Genomic DNA, 22385 nt, shown 5'->3' on the forward strand with positions numbered 1-22385 from the left:
TAGGAAGCACCCTTTCCACATCCACTCTATCTAGGCCGTTCAATTTTCGATAGGTTTCATTGAGATGCCCCCTCATTCTTCAAAGCTCTAGCGATGACTGGTCCAATGCCATCAATTGCTCCTCGTATGTCAACCCTTTCATTTCTGGAATAATTTTTGTGAATCTCCTCTGGACCCTCTAGAATGCCAGCACCCCTTTCAAAAGATAAGGGGCCCAAAGCTGTTCTCAGTACTCTGAGTCGTCTGACCAATGCCTTGTAAAGCTTCAGCTTTTATATTCTAGTCCTCTTGAAATGAATGTTAACATTACACCTGCCCTTCCACCTATCTTCATATCTTCTACAAACTTTGCAACAAAGCTATCGGTTCCATCATCCAAGTCATTGACATATAACTTAAAAAGAATCAATCCCAACCCAGACCCTTGTAGAACACTAGTAGTCACTGGCAGTCAACCAGAAAAGGCTCCCTTTATTCCCACTTTTTGCCTCCTGCCAATCAGCCAAACCTTCTATACACGCTGCAATCATTCCTGTAATACCATGGGTTCTTATTTTGTTATGTAGCCTTGTGTGCGGTGCCTGGTCTAAGACCTTCTGAAAATCCAAGTAAACAACATCCACTGATTCTCCTTTGTCTATCCTGCTTGTATTTTCCTCAAAGAATTCCAACTGATTTATCAGACAAAAATTTCTTTAACTAAGCCATGCTCACTACAGCCCTGTTTTATCAAATGCTCTAAGTACCACAATACCTCATCCTTAATAATGGACTCCAAAATCTTTCCAACCACCTAAGTCATTTAAACTTTCTTCTGCCTCTCTCCCTTCTTGAAAAGTGGAGTGACATTTTGAAGTGTCCAGTCCTCCAGAATCATTCCAGAATCTTCTGATTCTTCAAAGATCATTTTTAATGCCTCCACAATCTCTTCAGCCACCTCTTTCAGAACCCTGGTGTGTAGTCCATCTGGTCCAGGTGACTAATCTAACTTCAGAGCTTTCAGCTTCCCAAGCACCTTCTCCTTAGTAATAGAAACTACACTCAATTCTGCTCCCTGACACTTTCAAATTTCTGGCAAGTGTCTTCCACAATGAATACTGACACAAAATACTTATGAAGTACACCCATAATTTTGTTGTCCCCCGTTCCTACCTCTTCACTGTCATTTTCCAGTGGTCCAATATCCACACTTTCCTCTTTTACTCTTGATACATCTGAAAAAACGTTTGGTATCCTCGTTTATATTATTGGTTGGCTTCTGTCTGTCTGTCTAGGTACCATATCCAATGCGGATGTTGGTAACAAATGGTTTTCCATACAGATCCATCCCTTGTTCTTTGGATGACTTCTATTTCCTCGATGTGTTGCCACCTGGCTAGGCTTTTGATGTACATAAGCCAAGGTCTTCCTCTATGTTTGCTCCCCTCGATCTTTCGAGAGAGTCTGAGTTTTTCTAGTTCATCTTTCTGCATGATGTGTCCTAGGAATCTGAGTTGCCTTTCTCTTATTGTTGATATGAGTGATCTAACTCCTTGGGCTCTTCTGAAAACTTCTTTATTTGATGTGTGTGTAGTCCATGATATTTTTTAACATTCTCCTGTAGAACCATAATTCAGCTACTTCTAGTCTCCTTTCCATTGCTGGGGAAATGATCCAGCATTCACTTCCTGGGTAGCCTCCAACCTAATGGCATGAACATTGATTTCTCTAACTTCTGTTAATGCCCCTCCTCCTCCCCTTCTTACCCCATCCCTTATTTTTTATTTTTCCCCTTTTTTTTCTCTCTTTTTTTTCTCTCTCTGCCCCTCTCACAATAACTCCTTGCCTGCTCTCCATCTTCCTCTGGTGCTCACCTCCCGTCCCATGACTTTCCCTTCTCCAGCTCTGTATCCCTTTTGCTAATCAACTTTCTAGCTCTTAGCTTCATCCCTCCCCTGCATCAACTGAAAGGTGAATTCTATTATATTATGATCACTCCCTACTTTATTGTTTCACATACTTTATTGTTTCTCTTCATACTTTTAATTCATTTTTGTCAATCATGGTGATGAAGTGTGCCCCAGGAGGGACAGGCATGGGTCTGTCTGTTTAGGAGCTGGGTTGGATCAATCTTCATCTGGCATTTTGTCCACAGCCATTCCAACATCAGTGGCTCTGAGTTGGCATTGCCTGATGGAGTTCTTGAAGCACACAAGCCTCCACATGGTACTAACGTGTTGATCCAGGTTGTGGTGCAGTGGCATCAGCACCGGACTTGGAGGCGAGTGGTTCCGAGTTCAAATCCAACCGGCTCCTTACATACTTTCCATCCATGCTAGGTTGAGTGTCAAGCTAGCAACTCAGCCTCGTAAGAAATAGACAAAAATGCTAAAGAAACAGCAAGGTTGCAGCCCGATGCGCCAGCAGGTGTGGAGAGGAATAACAATAGCTGTCTTCCAAGGGTTCCTTTACCTTAAGCTCCCTCATCATATGTGGTTCATTATACAATACCCAGACCAGAATTGCCATTTCAACTAATGGGCTCAACCACAAGCTGCTCTAACAAGCCAGCTCATAAGCATTCTATTCTTGCACATGCTAGTGAGTGCAAGAATAGCATGATCAGGCATATTAATGTGGGCTGAGAGACTGGTGTAGAGAGCAGGGATTCAAATTCCTGCATCATTGGGGCCTCTTCTGGGGGTGGTAATGACCTGTACAAAAAGGATGGGTTACACCTGAACCCAAAGGGCTCCAATATCCTAGCGGGCAGGTTTATTAGAATTGTAAGTGAGTCAAATTGTAAACTAATTTGACAGGGGGATGGGAACCAAAGTGATAGGGCTGAGGAAGGGGAAAACAAATAAATCAAAGGTAGTGTGCAACAGAGGTTATAGAAAGAACAGGCAGGAGATGAGGCTTAATCAAAGACAGAGGCATGAGTTACAGGGCAATAGAGGCACAGTGCAGTTAAAGCAGAAAGCAACAAATACTGGACTGAGAGTGTTGTATTGAATGCACACAACATAAGGAATAAAATGGATGATCTTGAAATTCTGTAATGCTCAATAAAACCAATGACAGAACTTGTGTAATGCTGGGTGTGTCTACATCTGCCTCTGGCTCTCCTTCCCTGCCACCTGTCCAACACCCCTCCCGCAGTGCTCCACCCTCGCTGCTCCCAACATCCTTGGCTCCCACCAGATTTATAAACTCGCTCTCCGCTTCACATTGACAAACACAGTACCGTGCAAGTGTTAGGCACCTTAGCCATATGCATGTGCCTAAGACTTTTGCACAGTACTGTACATGCCTGTTTCCTGTGTCGTCCTTGTGATAAAGGTGGCAAGTTTGTTGGGTGTGCTGGTCATAACTTCCTAGGTGAGTAACTGCAAGGCCTTTTGTTAGATGATGCTCCTTATAAACATGATGCACTAATAGTGAAAGGAATAAGTGTTTAGAAATGTGAATGGACTGCTGATCAGATAGATTGCTTTGACCTGGATAAAGTTAGGATTTGCAGTTAGCCAAGCAAGTCGGTAGTGCTTTTGGTGGAAAAACTTTGAATATCAGGTTAATTGATTGCTAGAGATTCCAACTCATAAGGTATTAGAGGCATCATCCGCAATCACTATAACTAAAATTAAGTGAATAGCTTTACTCTTCCTAAAGAGGTGAAGCCTCTGATAAGACTTGAAAAATTCAAACCAGGAACTTTATATGTTAGCTTGAAACGGCATTGTGCTTTTTATGAAGATTGGCTGCTTTAATCTGTTTGACAAATTGTTTGCATCTAATTTTTATAAATAAATGAGCCACAAGTTTTGCTGCATTTACCATTCTGTTACATGTTAAAGTCAGTGGCCTTGGTCTGGTGATGCTACTGCATGATATTTGTGTGTCTGCCTCATACAAAACCTCAGGTAGTTAGGATGTGCTAAGTTGCAGAATTTTGACAATTAATTGCAGGCACCATTTGAAACTTCTGAGGAGAGTTCTTGAATGTTTGGGGGCCCAGTGAGCTATTAGAGGTAGTTTCAGAAGGAATATTTTACAAATGTTGGATGATTAGCTGGGTAAAGGAATAACCACTCAATAGTAAAATAGTAATGGAGGGGTGGGGCTGGGAGTTCAGATAAGGTTGTAGGGCAGAGGTTAGGGAGAGAAGTATTGTTTTTCAAATTTTATGCACTCCTTAACTTTTGAAGCCCTTTTTAAGTGATCCTACTTTTGAACCACAAGGTGGCAGTATTGATTGCTGACTGAATTCTGTTCCGCAGAATGAAACCAGAAACACAAGTACCGTAGTGTGATTATTCTGAATGATCTTGTATGATTTTAAATAGCAGTAAATCAAAATATTGTTTTATTAGAATTTTGAAATAGATTGATTGTGCTACTTGGAGAGGAAACTTCATCAAGAGCCTACTTATTTTCTGTGGATAAATTGCAGATGAATATCTTTACAACTGCAATCCAAAATCAATATTTTCCTAGTTTTTACCAACTAGTAAAGACAGTGAGTGTCCTCTGGAAAATGCTCTAAATCAGCAAGTTTTACTGCTGCTTTACATATCCATTTGAATGTTTGTGTTGTAAAAGAAAACTTGATCTTTCTAAGATTCAAGATTCTTTATTGTCATTCTTTAGTGTAAAGGAGGGTGAAATGGTTATTACTCCAGTTCTAATACAGCATTTAAAAAAAAATCCCACTAAGCATAAGAAACACAATAAGTACGAAAGCGATCCTATAAAACACAATGTGCAAGTAACTGTTTTATGCACAGACTGATTATATGTACATAACCAACACTAGCTATGGGGATTGGTGGGCTGGGCATGTTGATCAACCTTGATGACATAGGGGAAGTAACTGTTCATGAGTCTGAGGATCCTGTTGTGGATGCTGAAGGAAAAGGGCATTCCTGCATATCCCCTGTCCTTTCAATGAGACCACCTCTCATTCTCCTATTGAGGGAGAGAGAAATAAACTTAGTCTACTCAATTTCTCCCTATGTAACCAATATTATTCCTGCCCATCTCCAAAATCCTGAGATCCAAACTGGTGAACCTTTTTTTTCATCCCTCTACTGGAAGTATATACTTCCTTAGGTAGGGATAACAGTCCACTATACAATAATACACACAGTATCAGCGGGCCCCAAAACATTGGAGCTAGAGGTCTTTATTATTGTTCTCATATCATCTTGCAGTAAAGACCAGTGTGTCCTTTGCCTTGCAGTTGTTCAGTATACCTGTATGTTAACCTCCAGTAATGTATTTGCAAATTTTTTTAACAACATTCAAATAAATGTGCAAAGCAGCAGTGAAACTTGCTGATTAGAGTGTTTTTCAGAAGGCACTCACTGCTTTCTAAGTAAAACTTAGAAAATATGATTTTGCATTGCAGTTGCAAAGAAACACCAAAAACTTTTCAATTTCTTACATTCTATATCGAAGTGCATGGTCGCGCTCTCTCACACAAGCACACACACACACACGCACCCTCCCCACCACCAAAAGTTTGAGGTCTTAAAATCTATATAACCCCAAATCCCTCCTTCAATTCAAACAGCTACATATTATGCAAATGTTACTATTTCCTGTTTAAAAAGGATGCGCAAAGTGTCTTAAAGCCTCTTTCAGACATTAAGACAACGGCCATCAAGAACTAATTTTTACTTTATGTACTACTTTTAGGAGCTGCACATATAGGAAAAGGTATTGGTGGAATATTGTTTGCAAGGTTCTCAAGAACTCCCGCAGTGAATATAAGTACAGTCAGTGAAGATGTGAAAGAAGTAACTGATGAAGAAAAGAAGCCTCTTGAAGTTCCATTTAGTCCAAAGATACTGTCACGTAATGACTCTGGTCTTTTGTTGGGTGCAGGTTAGTAAATGAATGCATGATTTGTAAAATAAAATAATTGCAAAGATTGTTCCTCCAAAGTTTTAAATTGTATTTAATGAATTGGTAGATAAATTGCTTTTTTCTATAATTGTAACAAATTTGCAAACAATACATATTTTTTAAATCAGAATTCTGCATATTATTCGGTGTTGGGTGGTTTTCATGAGTGTTGTGTAACAATAATTCCCTTGTCACTTCCAGAGGGTTTGGGAAGACAACTAGGGACTTCTGTACATGAATTACCATTTGTTCTCCGATGCAATTTGCCTGTTAGGCTTGCACAGTATGGAGCTGTTCCCCTTGCACTGCTCCTTCTCCAGCACTTGGAGAAATAGCTCTTAGAAAAATACCCAGAAACTGGCCCTTCAGTTCATTTATTCCATGCTGAACTATTTATCTGCCTAGCCCCATCGACCTGCACCCAGCTCGTATCCCTCCATACCCCTCTCATCCATGTACCTATCCAAATTTCTCTTCAATGTTGAAATTGAACTGGCATCCACCTATTGTGCTGGCAGCTCGTTCCACACTCTCATCACCTTCTGAGCGAAGAAGTTCCCTTTCATGTTCTCCTGAAACAGTTTACCTTTTACCCTTAAACCATAACCTCTTATTCTAGCCTCGCCCAACCTCAGTGGAAAACACCTGCTTGCATTTATCCTATCTATACCTCTCAAAATGTTGTATTCCTCTGTCAAATCGCCCCTCAAACTTATACATTCCGTGGAATGAAGTCTGAACCTTATCAGTACAGCCTAGAGAAAGGAACAACTTTTAACACAAAACTGAAATGAGAAACTGAATAGAGGGCATTGCAGCAGAGGTATTTTGCTCGAGTCTTGCTGTGTAAATTATATCAGTAGTAATGGACCACCTTTGTGGGTCATGGTGAAGGCTTCCAATAATATTTTATATTCTGTCACTGCGTCTGGACGCATCTGGAAACATTTGCTTTTGTCTGGCATAGAATGATGAAATGCTAATTATTGGACTCTAAGAATCAGTGCTAGTTACTAAACTAGATAATTTTATCTTGTATTTCAGTTACACTAAGTTGAGGTTCTGAAAGATTAAGGTTTAAAATGTCAATTTTGGCAAAGTGGAAGCTAACTGACATAGCTTAGGTGTGCAATTGCTTAGCTTGCAGATCTTCATGTGATTTTCTGAAGTGCAGTGTTTTGCAGGAAAGTCAATTTATAGCACCATTTAAAGCAATTGTGAATTATTGGTAGTTGATTTTTAATCACGCTGGTGGGAGTTGGTTGGCGTCCATGGATCTAGCATCTGGGATAGCCTTTCTACATGCTCTGACCGTAGGCAATTCATCACAGATAATTCTCCAAGTATAGATCCTGTCTTTAGGTGATTTCAGCAATACACAAAACATGGCTATCTGAGGTGCCAGTTAATGAAAGGTTGGGTTATCTTCAGCTCAAGAAAGATAAATAAATAAAGCATTTGATAAGGTCTTGTTAAGGAGATTGATTAGCAGCATAACAACATGTGGAATTGGAAATAAGATTGATATAACATTGAAATAACATTGATAGTGAATTAGTCATTGGTCAAAAAGGAAAAAGTAAAAAACTGAGGCTATTGGGTGCCAGAATGATGGGTGGTTTGGTATCAGTTTTCACTCTATATTTATCAAAGTCCTATATCCAAGTTTATTGATAGTAATACATTAGATGAAATTGCAAGAATTGAGGAAGATGTTTTTAAAAACAAAAGCTTCAAGGTGATATTAAGTACATGAATATAATGTGAGATCATCCACTTTGATGCATTGAACAGAAAGTAGAGTATTTGTTAAATGGTGAGAGATTTGGGTCATGTGTATTTGTATTTTCAAAGGACCTAGATGTACTAGTGCACAAATCACTAAAGGCCAACACACTAATTTTTTTTTAATGACTGGTATTATGAGAGGATTTTAATAAAGTGCGTTAATGGAATTGTATAGGGCCTTGGCGAGACAACACTTGGACTGTTGTATACAATTTTGGAACTTTCTTCTCTCAAGTTTAGAAAGGAAGGGAGGCAATCTAATAAATATACACAGAAGTCTTAGAAGAGCTTGACTTGGGAGTATGTTTCCTCTGGCTGAGGAGAGTCCAGGACCAAAGAGCACAGATTCTGAATGCAATTTAGGACAGAGATGAGGAAAAGTTTCCTTACCCAGGAGATGACCTTTTGGAATATAGAGGCTCAATGGCACTGTTCATTCAAATCACAGATCAATAGATTCCTGGGTACTAAAGGAATCAAGTAATATAGGGATAGTGCTGCAAAATGGCACCAAGGCAGGAGATCAGTTAAATAGAGAAAAAAACTTGTCCTAAAGCTGTGCTGCTGTTTCTTGTTAATTACCTGTTGATCTTTCATCAGGCCATTAACCTGAAACATTTTCTGATTTCCATTCTCCATGTTCTACTAAATATCTCTACAATTTCCAGTTTTCATCTCCGATTTCCAGCACTTGCAGTTTTCTCTTTTGATTTTTTTTAAACCTTCCCTTTGGCTGCCTTTCTGATTGGCTCGCCCAGGCCTCTGGGACTTCTTGGCCAGATACTAGAGGAGGTTTACAGGAGGGAAGAATGGTGAATGAAAAGGACTTGTATTATACTACCTGCAGTTTTATAACTAGATGCAGCCATGTAGTGAAGAACAAATAGGAAGACTGGATAACTGCATTCTGCCTTCTTAAATATTCTCAGTACTGCTCTTTGCCACAAACTTTGTAACTGCCTCCACTCCTTGTCCTTGATCCTGTGTCTTCCGTTTGCTTTGTTTAGAATGTGCCCAGGGAGCTTTGTAGCTGCCTGGGGATAAATAACCTCTCCTCTCCCCCCTCCCCCACTAGCCCCAGCCATGATACATCTGCTGCTGAAGTAGTAGAGACTGCCTTCGATCAGTGCTTGCAGTGTTTTTTTAAATCTGGTACTAGCTACTCACAAGTATATTGTGAGGGATGGTTGTTGAAATCCAAGCAGCTGGACAGTTTAAATATGTTCGGCCCAAGTGAAATTCAGTTTGATTCTTAGAGATCAAATTCAACTCTTCCCAGTGAGAATAAATGTAAAATGGTTAACGATCAAACCAAACACCTTTGTGTTAGTATTATAATATCTGCAGCTCTGAAGGCAAATGAGGTTCTTGCTGAAGATATACAATGGGCACATTGAATGTAAACACTGTGGCATGAAATGCCTCCTTACCTTTTGAATTTGGGATGCCCAGACAACACCAGCTGTGATGGGCAACTCGAAGTCTGTTTCAGCAGTTCTCACGTGAGTCAACTTGCTTGGTTTCCTGGCTTGTTTTCCCTCTTTGCTGGCCTTAGTAAATAATATCATCCGTCTTTGTCAGACTCCTAGCTCTTTGAGATGAAACAATATCAACTACTTTGCTAAGTGAAACCACCAGTTTTTTCACAAACACAAGAAAATCTGCAGATGCTGGGAACCCAAAGCAACACACACAAAAGGCAGCCTCGTCCTGATGAAGAGTCTCAGTCCAAAACATCGGCTGTTTACTCTTTTCTATAGATACTGTCTGGCCTGCTGAGTTCCTCCAGCATTTTGTGTGTGTTGCCACCAAGTTTTTTTGTTGACTGGGAAAGAAAACATAAAGTGATTTAATATAGTGCTTCTGTAATGTGAAATAATAGTGTAATTTTGGATGGTTTGGTGAGAAAGACCCTACTGTATCATATAAATAACATCAGCTTCATAAAGATGCGACTGGATGTCCTTCCCCTGATAATCACCATACCCTCACAACCCTCCCTCCACACATTCCTCTCACCCATTTAGTCTTTGAAGTAATAGATTTCAGATCAACAGTTGGGGCTCTACCACTGACCTGTATGAATCCTTAAGTGGAAAATAATTAGTACTCTGATTTTCGGACAGTTTATTTTTCTCTGTGTGTGCTTTTATCAGCTCATCTGGATTTGTATGTGATATTCTACCCCATTAAAATATCTGTCCCTCCATGCCATTTAAACGTGAACACAGAGTCAGTTCTTTGGGGATTGGGTGGTACAGGGAGATATTGGAGAGAAAAAAGAAGAGAAAGGAAATTTTCAGGGAACCATCTGATGGAGTAATTGCAACCCATGATTATGGAAAAGTCTACAGGGTTGATTATTCATTTTAAACACTTTCCTCTTGGTCCTTCAATTATAGCTCTCCTCGAGATATAATTGAGAACATGATGAGCATGTATTTACAACAAAAGAAATTACATCAGCTTAATGTAAAATTTCTATTGAATATTTTGCTTGTAAATTTTAAGGTCTTGACAGTGCTTTTATTTCTCTCCCAGAGTTAGAACATCGCCTTGACTTTGAACTGCGGGAAGGCCTTGTAGAAAGTAGATACTGGTCTGCAGTGACATCACACACCTCGTATTGGTCATCTCTAGATGTTGCTCTTTTCCTCCTCTCATTTTTGTACACCCAGAGACCACCTGGAAATGAAGACCAATCAGAAACCACTGATTTTAAGGAGAAACCGTACAAATGAAAATCTGTATGGAATTAATAATAGAACTGCTATTAATGTGCAATGAAAACTGAGAATTACTTTTCTGTTTTTATTTTTGTTTTTATTTAATTATTTTTAGAATCCACATTAATATTGGAAGACCAATTTCTAAATAAAGTACTTGAGCTAGATAAGTTTAAAACTTTCCAATCTGTTCAGTTTGCTCCTACTCACTGTATTTCGGATGTGTAAAATGCATAAGTTTATAATCATCTGGGTTTGAGACTAACACTATGGTGGAATTTATAATTTTAAGCTTGATTGTATTTGTTTTGAATGTGCAAACTACATATAATTGAAAATTTGTTTTGTACTAAAAGCATAATCCACTATGAATGTTGAAGTTTCTACTTATAGTTCCACCCTCCAGTCCTTGTCTCACATCTAGGCAGTATAGTTAATAATGAACTGTTTACACATTTGAAGTACAAAATGTATTTTGGTGCTTATAATTTTATTAATATATCTAATATTTTTCACTTGTTTACTGGGTCATGTATAAATATATATAAGCTGAAACAACTACACTGTGCTATTGTATAGTACAGGAGGCACCACATTGTCATTTTCTGTGTTTCTTGTTTTATTTTACAGTCAATAAATGCCCTGGAGGTTTTATATAGCAACGTGTTTAATTGTAATCTCAAATATGTTGCAGTTAAAATTTGTTTTTCCTTGCATTTCAAAACGCTGCTGATTGGATCAAGGGGAATCATATTAAGTTGAGATAGATAACTCAGTCTGGCAATGTGTAGCAGTTGTATTATGCTTGAGGGTGGGGGGGATGTTTACACAGCTTACTACACTGCATCTTCCTCCAAACTTTGAATATTGGGTCAGATCAGGATCATAGTTGGATGGTAAGTGTTTTGTGGGGTGGTCATAATAGGTGAGTGGGGGTTGACATCATGATTGGACCAAGGTACAGTGCTGAAGAAACTTCAACGGGATCTACTTGTGGGACTTCCAAACTCCAGACTTCACAGCCTTAACTTTTCAGACACTATAGGTGCTTTTTTACATTCTGTTGACCACACTTTGCATTTGTTGTGAGAATTTCCTGCTGTATGACTGGCCTATGCCGTCTGTAGGCCATACGTGCACAACAAAATTTAATAGAAGTGGTATCCAAATGTACATCTTGTGTCACTAGATGGTACCTAGCATATCCGGGTTCCTTTGTGTAAGCATTGAAAATTGAAAACATTTTAGTGATCTTTGGAGAAAGTGCATTAAATGCTATTTTTTCTCATTTAAATTATTTTGCATAGCATACAATTTTGCATGTTATGCTATAAAATTTCAAAGATTTCACATTTATAATCCTCTGGATTTCAGTGTTGATAACTTCTAGATGCAAAAGCTTTGTAATTTAGTAGTTTACATCTGTTGTTAACTTTGCATGGACATAAAACAATTGGGTTTCAGAAAACTCAATGTCTTAAATAGTCATGAACTGTTACAATGGCTGCTTCATAATTTCTATTTACAAATCTGCAGTATTTGGCAATTGAGAAGGAATGTTTCTCAAAATAATGGATCATTTAGCACAAGATGCTAAATGTTCTTGATTTAACTAAATCTTTATAATTTTAGAGTCCTTAATTTTGCTCATCTCAATTCAAAATGTGCCTCAGACTTTAAGTAAATGTCACGTGTGCCTTCTATAAGTTTGTAACCCATCAGATTTCAAGAACTGTCTGAAAATTACACAAGCATTTCCTTTTATGATTAAACATGATGTTTAAGAAATCCTAGGGTATGGGTCTGTCAGAGCAAGTCATGTAATGAATTAAATTTGTTACTATCATATATGTATATATATAGGAATGCCAACTATTTTGCACAGCAATAAAACAATAAAAATTTTAAAAGAAAAATTCAGACAAGAACGATCAGCAATATTTCCAAACAGGTTCAATGTTGTACAAAAACATTCAAGCTACCTCAAATTCCAAACTTCCCAAGTTTCTTTGTGGGAAAATATAAGGAAAGGAATCATATTCCTCAAATCAAATTTTAATATGTTTGGTAAATGAGGGAAGTCTCCTGCCATGCTTGTCCCTTGTCAGGCTCTTAATGTCTGTAAATGAATCAGTACCTAATTCAAGAACTGAGTAGTACTTATTGGTAATTATTTAATTGTTTTAATCAGCTTAGATCAAAAAATCCAAAATTGTGATCCAAATTACATGTTCAATTCTGAAATAGTGACATCTGTGAGGCTAACATAATTTGGTGTGGCCAAGACTTTTCTATGTAGTAATACGCATAGCTTGATTGGTATTGCCAGTGAGGATGTGTTGCTCTTCCCCCTTATCTTCACTCAATCTCTGAGAATTGACCCTTTTATTGGGAGTGCAGCCCACCTGATGGTTTTCTTTTGTCTTTTTATTTTTGTTAACTATTAACTTTGATAATTGTAGTCCTGGGCCTGATTGATTACATCTCTCACTAAGATCTCCTCTATTGCCACGATGAAGCCACTTACAGGATGGAGGAGAAACATCTCATATTCCATCTGAGTACCCTCCAACCTGACAGCATGAACATCAATAACTTACGGTTATTTCTTCCCTCGTCCACTTCTCTCTTTTACTATTCCCATTCTGGCTCCCATCTTACACCTTCTCCTTAACTGTCCATCATCTCCATGTGGTGCCCATCTTCCTCCCATGGTCTACCTTGCTCTCCTATCAGATTCTTTTTCCACCTTCCAGCTTCTCACTTCATACCCCCCACCCACCAATCCACCTTCTTCTCACCTAGTTTCATATATCACTGGCCAACTTGTACTTCTTCCCTGCCCCAACCGTATTTCGGCTTCTTCCCTCTTTTTCCTGTAATATTGAAGGGTTTTGGCTGGAAATGTTGCCTGCTTATTCCTTTGCATGGATGCTGCCTGATCTGAGTTCATCTAGCACTTTGTGAGTATTCAATAACTATTTTAACCTCCAACTATCCATTACTCAATTGTTGAGCAAAGGCAAAAGCATGATAAAAATCTTTTTAATCGTTTTCAGTTTTGTAAAGGATCACAAGGAGACCTTAGGAAAATACTGCTTTCAATATGCAAAACTCATCAAAAAGATAGCAGAAATAGTGAGGGTAGTGTTCATGGGTTGGTGTGTTGTCCACTCAGAGATCTGTTGGCAGAGGGGAAGAAACTCTTCCTAAAGCATTAAGTGTGTGTCTTCAGATTCCTTTTCCTCCTCTCTAGCAGTAATAAGAGGACCAGTCCTGGGTGATGAGTGTCCTTTATGATGATGTCACCTTTTCGAGGCATCTCCATTTGAAGATATTCTCAATGTTTGGTAGGTTAATTCACTTGATGGAGCTGATTGAGTTTCCAACTCTCTGCAGCTTTTTTTTATCCTATGCAGTGCCCCCTCCATAGCAAACGATAATGCAACCAATTAGTTAGAATGCTCTCATGGAACTCAAAACTCAGTTTCCGAGACAGTGGTGATTCCTGATTTCCATATGCTTCTGCGACAAGGACTACTTTAATAGGTAACTCAGCAGTCAAATATACTGTTCACTGGAAGAATAAGTAAACCAACATTAATCCTCTCCCAGGACAATATCCCCAGCTTTCCGACCGTGGTTATATTCTCTGTCAGCTACCTTCACAGACCATCTCATCTGTATGCCCAACACCAGAATTCCAAAGCAGACATAGTAGTCTCTCATGTGATGAGGTTACAAGGTGGGCAGAGAAAAGAACTGAAGGATATCATCAAAATCATGTAAATATATAATGCTCCAGAAGATGGCAACATTTGATCTAAAATGAATGTAGCCACTTACAATCAATTATTACGAAAAAGCTAATTACAAATTTTATTCTGTTAAATAAATGGCACAACTGTAAATTAAACTTCTGTTCTAAAATTAAATGTCTGATGTACATCATTTAATATTTGAAAAACCATAATAATCAGTGTTCATGGACACCAAACAGAAGTGTAATTTCTTCTTTGTACATTATTAACCAGAATAAGGGCCATTTAATTGTTGCACCAATTTCATATTTAATCTTAAATGATGAATGAAATATTTACTCCGTGGGATCAATACCTGTTCTTGAAATAAGTCTTTAAAATCTATACAGCATCTTAAAACATACAACTATGCTACAAGGCAATATGCACTATCCTTAAACACAAGAGATTCTGCAGATATTGGAAATCCAGAGAAACGCACACAAAAAGTTGCAGGAACACAGCAGGTCAGTCAGCATCTATGAAAATCAGGCCGAGACCCTTCATCAGGACTAGAAAAGAAGGGCAAAGACACCATAATAAAAAGGTGGGGAGAGTGGGAGGATAAGCTAGAAGGTGATAGGTGAAGCCAGGTGGGTAGGAAAGGTAAAGGGCTGAAGAAGAAGGATTCTGACAAGAGAGTGGACCATAGGAGAAAGAGGGGCACCGGGAGTGATAATAAGCTGGTAAGGAAAAGAGGGCAGAGAGGAGAACAGAAGAAGAGGGAAGTGTAGTGTATTTAATATTTCAAGAATATTATTAATATATTTGATTAAGCATTCTTTCTTTGTTTTCATAACTTATTATGGGTTATATATAAAAAATACATAAATGGCGTATGTCATTAAGCCTCCACATCATGTGTGAGCACCTCACTGAAAAACGGGGCGAAAACCTAAATGGACGTGTATCCTGGCTCCTGTTTTTCTTCTTTCAAATAATTTCTGAAGTTACAAAACATACAGTAGTGACAGGAACATTTTAAAACAGACCTGTGACCATTACTTACATGTTGAAAAATGTTTTTCTTCGGAAGGGGAGAGAGGTGTTTAAGTTTTTTTAAAAAGGCAGAACACTAATGAAGTAACAAGCAATGAGTACGGCATAGGCTCATAATGAATAGCCAGTGAGTACAGGATGATGATAATGATAAGTAAATGAAAGCAGAAATGGCTGGCTACATTGGAAAGATAGATGTGTTCAATTGCATGACCAACAACTGGATGGCATATACTGAATGAATTGAGCAGTATCTTCAAGCAAATGAAATAGCAGATGAAAAATGAGTGCCAGTATTGCTGCATGCAATAGGTGAAAAAGTATATAGTTTGCTTAGAAGTTTAACTGCTCCAACCAAACCAGACAAAATGAGCTTTGCTGATATCGTGAATGCAATGCAGGAACATTTAGAATCAAAACCATTGTTGATTGCAGAAAGCTTAAGGTTTCATAAGTGGAATCAAAGGGAAGGGGAGTCCATTTCAGCTTACATGAGCTGATGTTGGAGGCCACCTAGAAGGAATATGAGGTGCTTCTCCTCCACCGTGAGAGTAATCTCATCATGTCAGAACAGAAATAAGGATAGGAATTAAAATGGTTGGCCACTGGCAAAATACTGCTTTTGGTGAATGACGGGAGGTGCTTGATAAAGCAGTCCCACAATTTACGTGACGTCTCATCAATGCAACAAAATACAATAGACAACCCCAGGAGGTATTTTCAACCCTTTCTTTTGTCAGTTGTATGTCCCTAAAAAATGTTTTACAAAAGATGTGATTATACTTTTGTTTTCTAATCTTCGTAATTTCATGAATGTTGTCACTAAAAAAGTGGTCTGTTTGCCGGTGTGTGAGTGGTATCCAGTCCAGTGGGAAATTAAGTTTGCCAATTGATCACATGTTCTGTCCCTCTGGTTCTTAGTAGACTACTCCTTTCCATTATGAGATTGTCAGTTCATTTTCATTTTTCCATGTAAACTCATTAAACACATCTATGAAGAACTGATAGGCAACACAAATCATTACAAACAAAAGAAAATCTGCACATGCTGGGAATCCAAGCAACACCCACAAAATGTTGGAGGAACTCAGAAAAGCTGGGCAGCATCTATGGAAAAGAGTGAACAATCAATGTTTCGGGCCCAGACTCTTCATTAGGTCTGGAGAAAAAAGATGAGAAGTCAGGCGAGAAGGTGGGGGGTAGGGGAGAAAGAAATACAAGGTAATGGGTGATGGGTGAGGGTGAAGTAGAGAGCTGGGGAGTCAACTGATGACAGAGATAAAGGGCTGGAGAAAGGAGAATCTGATAGGAGAGGACTGAAGGCCATAGAAGAAAGGAAAGGGGGAGGAGCACCAGATGGAGGTGATGGGTAAGTAAAGTGAGGAAGGGAATTGGGAAATGGTGATGGGCGGGTGCATTACTTGAAGTTCAAGAAATCAATGTTCATGCCATCAGGTTGATGATACCCAGAAGGAATATAAGGTGTTACTCCTCCTATCTGGGCATGGCCATAGAGGAGGCCATTGTCTGATTATTGGTATTAAGACAAATTATGACTGATTAAGACATTATTACTATTATGCCTTTGTTGTTTTCAAAATAGACTTATGATACATATTAATAATTGACCCTAAGTTCCAAAAATTGATCCATGGTATCTGATGCATTGATTTCTGAAAAGCAAGCATTCCAAAATTTATAATTACTTTTAGGAAATATTTTACTTTACTAATGATTAAGCTTTTAAATGAAGTTTAATTAAAACATAATTCTGGTTGAATAGTTTTTAAACAAGTATGTAACTCTTAAATGCTTTCAGCATAAATTACAAAGTTCTAATTCAATTTTGTAAGCTTTGTGTGAACTTTTACCTAAGTAATAGAAAAAATAACCTGTAAGTTCTAGCCAATCCGTTCAGAATAAACCATTAAAATAAAGTGTATTTTAATACACAATCTGAAAAGCTATAAAGAAAACTTTTCCCATTCAACAGAATTTGTAATATTCTTCCACATGTGTTTTTTGCTGCAATCACTTGAGTCGGGTACGATGTTTTCCCAAGGGGCTGTCTATGTGTATGTTACAAGTAAACTAAAGTTATAAATGTTCTCTTTGCAGTCAATAAATTAGCCCAAGTAGTTGTTCTGTGCAATCCCAGAAAACTTATGTTTTTAACTTAACAATACAATCAAAAAGCTTATATTTTAACTTCCATTTTATAGATGTACAGAACTTTGTAGTACTTGTGCTTTTATTAATAAGATGTAATGGCTAAAAATATAGAGCAAAAGACAAGATAATAACTCAAACTGGAAATTCAACCATATAAAACCCATTATTGGGCAGGAAATGGTATCCAATAACTCCACATGGTAACTAAGAAAGACACAATATTATCATCCATATTAATGTTGGCAAAAATAAAATTGTCTCAGCGATGTCTGCTTGAAATAGGTATTAAACTCTATGCTTTTTTTATGCTTTTTAAAATAAAGCCCTGCAAATGTCTCGCCAGCATATAGTGGATGCATGATTGTAAACACAGTTTGACTGTTATACATGGTTGGTGGTTTTACCTAACACAAAGTGCACTGCAGATGCTATGGTCAGATCAACACGTACAAACAAGCTGGATGAACTCAGCAGGTCGGGCAGCATCCGTTGAAATGCGACCCAAAACGTTGACTGCTCATTTCAACAGATGCTGCCTGACCTGCTGAGTTCATCCAGCTTGTTTGCACACGGTGGTTTTACCTGATGGCCAGGATCCTGCTCATGATTGGCAATGTCATTTTACAACCTGTGAGATTATTATTGCAGTCTACATTATTTCTCAAATATTTTCTTGGAATTGTTGGATTGGAATAGTTTCTGCTTTATGTCAAATTTCCTTTATAACCAAGCATTCACCAAAGGAGCTAATGAATGTAATATGTATTATACTGGGCATAATTACAACTCTGTAACTAGAACTCTGCTCAAGAGTGCAGGAGGAGAATGGGATGTTTGGGATTGAAGAACAGTTTTTCCAGTTTTATTTCATGTGATGCTTGGGTAGAGTCATGGCATGTGGACTTGGTCACTGGACCCATGCACTGTCTGGGAGTTATTTGAAAATGTCAGGAAATCAAAATGGAAATAACTGCTTGAAATTATTGGTGCTTATTTTTGCAATTGAGTGCAAAACTATTTGTTATTTGCCTAGCAATTTGTATTCCTCTAATCTTGGCCCTATGCATATCTATAATCTTATTTGTACTACAATGACCAACTGTACCTTTGACTCCGTCGGATTTAAACTTGGATGCCAATCATGGCTTGGTTGGCAGACTATTTAGCTTTGACCCGGTAAACGACTTATGTCCCTCTCCATGGACTGGAACACCTTAATCCAGGTTGACATTCGAACGTACACTTCGTAGTACTGTAGAATGTTTTAACGTTACCAATGCTGTCCTTTATTAATAGCAGACCTCCCCACTCTTGTTAATGATTCAATGACATTACTTGGAAAAATAATAAAACTACCAAGGACGCCTGAAACATTTATCCCTTCAGCATCTAAATGAAGGGACAGTTTGGTTTTCAACACTCTGGTGTCTGTGGGAGCCTTCTATTGTTTTAATGTTGGAAACAACATTGGCAAAGTAATTGACTTTAATGTCGTTGACACTTCCTTCGTCAAAAAATATGCTGCCTGAAGGGAACTATTTTAAGACTTCCAATCCTTTACGTTTCCTCAGATGTTAAGCCTTTTGGTCACTAGTCCCAATGTTTCCTCGTGGTTCGACGTCAAACTTTGCCTAACGTTCTTGCAAAGCCCTTTGGTGTGTTTTACTCTGAGCTCCATCAGGTAATCCTAAAGGCAGTATGTTATCGCATAATTCTGTCTTTTCGCTTAAAGCTAAAATAGAGATCGTCATTTTTATGAGATTAATCGATCATATAATGTATAACGTAATATAGAATCTGCAAGCTTCCAATCAATCGGGTGACAATTTATGAGTTGGAAATTACACAATTTGTTCTGGAAAAAATGCGACTTTGGTATACTTGGAAAAATATGTGAGGAGACTCCATTGCATTGTGTCGGATGGAAGCCCGTGCACGACGGCCGATGCTAACGGGAATGCCGTCCTTGTGTATCCCTGGAGTTCAACGCCCGGATGTGCGGCGCTGCTTCTTTCCCATTTCCATAAAAGGCAGCGGAGGCTCGGCTTCATTGTTCGCGTTGGAGGGATTGTGGAGGCGCTGCATGCGATCGGGCCGGACTGAGTTTGTAGGGCCGGCAGGGGATCGACCGGCTCCGGACGACGGCTGAGCGCAGCCATGGGCGGCGGGTTGTGAGCTGCCGAGAGTGACGTTGAAGTCCAGCGGAGGAGAGGAGCCCAAGGAACGACTCCATTATAGCGTCCGGCAGGGAAGCAACCAGCTGTGTGGACACTTCGGCGGCTTTCCTTTTCTTTTGAAGGCGAAGTGTGGGGAAGCGGTGAATTAGTATCATTGTGGGTTACCATCAACGTTACTGCAGTGGATTCTCTGAGGTAATTCTCTTTTTCGCGGTATTTTCCCTGGAATAACTGTTGCTGCCGAGCAGCCGCCCCACTCCATGGGTTTGGGGAGCCGCAGGCGGCCAGATCCCAGGAATCGAGCGATGGACGTTTCGTGTGTAGAGGGGGGAGGGTTGCTACAGTACTCTTGTCCTTTGACGGGCGGAAAGGGGGCTAATCCGATCCAACTGCAAAGGTCGCCTGTTCAGTGGAAAACACGTCCGAAAACAGCCAAGAGTTTTATTTGATCCAGGGCTTTTCTTCGCCGACCCTACCCAAGCCGGATCCACATTTTGCGAGCAGTGTTTTAATCGATCTCAGACTGGGAATTGCGAAGTCCGTTTGGGAAGCGCCACTTTGTATCCCGGGTCCCCCGTGGTTTTCTCACGCTGCAGGAGTGGGGCAACCAGACACTTCTGAGCCCCATTTTGTTTTCAAGTGTGTTTAACGGAGGGGAAAGCCATTCTAACAGGTCAACGGTGCTGCCGCGTCTCCTCTTTATAACGGAATAAAGAGAAAGCAAAGGCGAGCCCGTGTACGTGCAAAGATCTTTAATTCTTTGACTCGTACGAACTGCATTTAATATTGAAGTAGAACACAATTTTACAACCAGATTATGTGCTCTGAGAAGATGAATAGTATTATTGGTTTATTATACTACTCCTAACAGTTTTAAAGTTTGTTATCAAGGGGCGTAAATGTCTTGCCTTTATTTTGTTACAGTTAAACGGAATGGCTCTGGACGGTATTCGGATGCCTGATGGCTGTTACGCTGACGGGACGTGGGAACTGAATGTTCTTGTGACCGATCTGAATCGCGATGTTCCCCTCCGAGTCACCGGGGAAGTGCACATAGGCGGAGTGATGCTTAAACTGGTGGAGAAACTTGGTGAGTTCTGATCCTGGTGGGGAGTGCCATCTCTGATTTTTGCCAAAAGACACGCTATGGATATTATCGACGGTGCGATTGCACGATGCCTTGTATGGGTTACAGTTTAGACCAGATGATGCGTTGGCTGTGCAGAGAAAGAATTTCAGAAGGTTGAGCCAAACTCCAATGTTCCTTTCTGCTGAATTGCTGCCAGTCGGGAGCTGAGTGAGCCTTGTTGAAGTTCATTGAAAAATGTAAAATTAGTTATGTTTCGTTCAATCTATAATAAGCACCCCACCACATCACCTACTATCACTTTAATGTATTATGTATGTATGTGTGTTTATAGGTAAGTTTTGCATTTTTGTGACATAGTAGGATGATACAAGGATAAAAAGATTCAGAATTCACCCAAAATTCAAAAAAATTCAAATTTTATTATAAATTTTGTTCAGTAAAATTCCACAAGCAAGTTGATAATCTTGGTGCTTATATTTAGACCATAAGACATAGGAGCAGAATTAGGCCATTTGACCCGTCGAGTCTGCTCCGCCATTCAATCATAGCTGATCCTTTTATTACTGCTTCTCAACCCCAGTTCCTGGTCTTCTCCCCGTAACCTTTGATGCCATGTCCAATCAAGAACCTATCAATCTCTGCCTTAAATACACCCAACGACCTTGCCTCCACAGCTGCATATAGTACCAAATTCCACAAATTAACCACCTTTGGCTAAAGAAATTTCTCACATCTCTGTTTTGAAAGGGCATCCCTCTATCCTGAGGCTGTGCCATCTTGTCCTGGACTCTCCCACCATGGGAAGCATCCTTTCCACATCTACTCTGTCTGCACCTTTCAGTATTCAAAAGGTTTCACTGTGATCCCCCCCCTCCTCCTGAATTCCAGCGAGTACAGATCCAGAGCCATCAAACCCTTCCAATGCCAGCACTGCTTCTTTAAGATGAGGGGCCCAAAACTGTTCACAATACTCAAGGTGAGGCCTCACCAGTGCCTTATAAAGCCTCAGCATCACACCCTTGCTCTTGTACTCTACATCTCTTGAAATGAATGCTAACATGGCATTTGCCTTCCTCACCAATGACTCGACCTGCAAGTTAACCTTTAGGGTGTTCTGCACAAGGACTCCCAAGTCCCTTTGCATCCCAGATTTTTGCATTTTCTCCCTGTTTAGAAAATAGTCCACACATTTATTTCTACTACCAAAGTGTATGACCGTGCATTTTCCAACTTTGTATTTCATTTGCCACCTTCTTGCCCATTCTGCTAATATAAGTCCTTCTGCATCCTACCTGTTTCCTCAACACTACCTGCCCCTCCACCAATCTTCGTATCATCTGCAAACTTGGCGACAAAGCCATCTATTCCACTGTCTAAATCATTTGTATACAGCACAAAAAGAAGTGGTCCCAACACCGACCCCTGGCGGAAGGCAGATAATGCATTTATAGTCTGCCTTTTCACAAGCATTTTATTGTGTGCTACTTGTTCTATAATTGAAGGTTTGAAACTCTCATGAGGAGAGGAAATTCTTACCAGTTTGTCCTTGCATCAGGGTGTGCTGATAAAAGGTAATCAATTACCTTGTTGTGGTGATAATCACAATTGGTGGGTGAAGATTTGCCTAAATCCCAAACCTGATTTTTTTAAATATAATTGGCTGGGAGGTGGGAAGTTGGTTACATATGATTTTGATAGTGAGATTTGGAACGAATGGCAACCTATTCATGAGATGTACAAGAGG

The 22385-nt window shown here is 39.3% G+C and overlaps 2 protein-coding genes across 8 annotated transcripts in view; both read left to right on the forward strand.

Annotated features, from left to right (window-relative positions):
- The window catches only part of ddhd1b (DDHD domain containing 1b), an 84360-nt gene extending 73295 nt beyond the window's left edge, over nucleotides 1-11065 (forward strand). For both annotated transcript variants that reach the window (XM_059957811.1, XM_059957819.1), the window contains 2 exons: nucleotides 5680-5868; nucleotides 10219-11065. In XM_059957811.1, the coding sequence (XP_059813794.1) occupies nucleotides 5680-5868; nucleotides 10219-10418 (389 nt within the window). In that variant the 3' untranslated portion in view covers nucleotides 10419-11065. The remainder of the gene's footprint in view (nucleotides 1-5679; nucleotides 5869-10218) is intronic.
- An 8369-nt stretch (nucleotides 11066-19434) lies between these two features.
- fermt2 (FERM domain containing kindlin 2) overlaps nucleotides 19435-22385 on the forward strand; it is a 147034-nt gene continuing 144083 nt past the window's right edge. The window contains exons 1-2 of one of the 6 annotated variants that reach the window (XM_059957874.1): nucleotides 19435-19746; nucleotides 20476-20641. In XM_059957874.1, the coding sequence (XP_059813857.1) occupies nucleotides 20485-20641 (157 nt within the window). In that variant the 5' untranslated portion in view covers nucleotides 19435-19746; nucleotides 20476-20484. Of the gene's footprint in view, nucleotides 19747-19904; nucleotides 20288-20475; nucleotides 20642-22385 lie in introns of those variants that run through there. The other 5 variants (XM_059957831.1, XM_059957859.1, XM_059957849.1 and 2 more) reach the window with 5 other exon arrangements.

This window comes from Hypanus sabinus, chromosome 2 (assembly GCF_030144855.1).
Source record: "Hypanus sabinus isolate sHypSab1 chromosome 2, sHypSab1.hap1, whole genome shotgun sequence".
Taxonomy (NCBI): Eukaryota; Metazoa; Chordata; class Chondrichthyes; order Myliobatiformes; family Dasyatidae; genus Hypanus; species Hypanus sabinus.